Below are 824 nucleotides of genomic sequence, written 5' to 3'. Positions count from 1 at the left end.
GTGTATCCTTTTTCAATTACACCCCAGAAAAGCGTATGCCTACTCTCATCCAGTAATATATTGTGCTGTATTGGCCTACTTACTAATCACAGAAAAACTCGTTCGTATGACAATGAGATGATCTTCTACGAATCTGTGCGGCCGTTGCTGAAAACGTCGGACAACCGACAACGGTGTCACATCCCTGAAGCGTATTATTTATCGAAGAGAGGTACGGCACGAATCTTCGTGCTCGAGGACATGAAGGGAGCTTATCCAAGGTATTTGCGGGTGTTTAGGGTTTTCTAAAACCCTAAAACCCAAGGTTTTTACCATGGTATAACACCTTTGAATATATATACATATATATATATATATATATATATATATATATATCTGCGTTGGGTGTATAATAGTCTCATTGAGCGTACGCTAAGTCCAATCTGATTGTTTTCTCGAGAAACATAAAAATCTTAGTAAAGCACGTTCAAACATACTATAAATTAACACACACGTACGTAGAACTGTTCATGTGAAGTTCGTATTCTATTCCATCGTCTACTGCTGTTGAATGACATTCAAGCAAATTTCTTTTGAGTTGGCGACTAATGCGCTGCTGCATATGTATACATGTTTTATATGTGAATGGGTATATATGTATATATATATATATGTATATATTTATTTATATATATATATATATATCTATATATATATATATATTTATATATATATATATATATATATATATATGTGTGTGTGTGTGTGTGTGTGTGTGTGTGTGTATATATATTATATATATATATGTGTGTGTGTGTTGTGTAAGCGTGTGTGTGTGTGTGTGT

General features: G+C 33.5%; 1 protein-coding gene across 1 annotated transcript in view; it reads left to right on the top strand.

Annotated features, from left to right (window-relative positions):
- The window catches only part of SARC_09734 (hypothetical protein), a gene marked incomplete at its 3' end in the record, with an annotated part of 2,407 nt that extends 2,143 nt beyond the window's left edge, over window positions 1–264 (top strand). Inside the window, exon 2 of the mRNA XM_014296241.1 lies at window positions 93–264. Coding sequence (XP_014151716.1) covers window positions 93–264 — 172 coding nt within the window. The remainder of the gene's footprint in view (window positions 1–92) is intronic.
- Between the last annotated feature and the right edge of the window lie 560 nt (window positions 265–824).

The sequence above is a fragment of the Sphaeroforma arctica genome, assembly GCF_001186125.1.
Source record: "Sphaeroforma arctica JP610 unplaced genomic scaffold supercont1.1028, whole genome shotgun sequence".
In the NCBI taxonomy this organism is placed as follows: Eukaryota; class Ichthyosporea; order Ichthyophonida; genus Sphaeroforma; species Sphaeroforma arctica.
The sequence above is the reverse complement of the archived record's forward strand: the minus strand, read 5'-3'. Positions and strand labels throughout refer to the sequence as shown.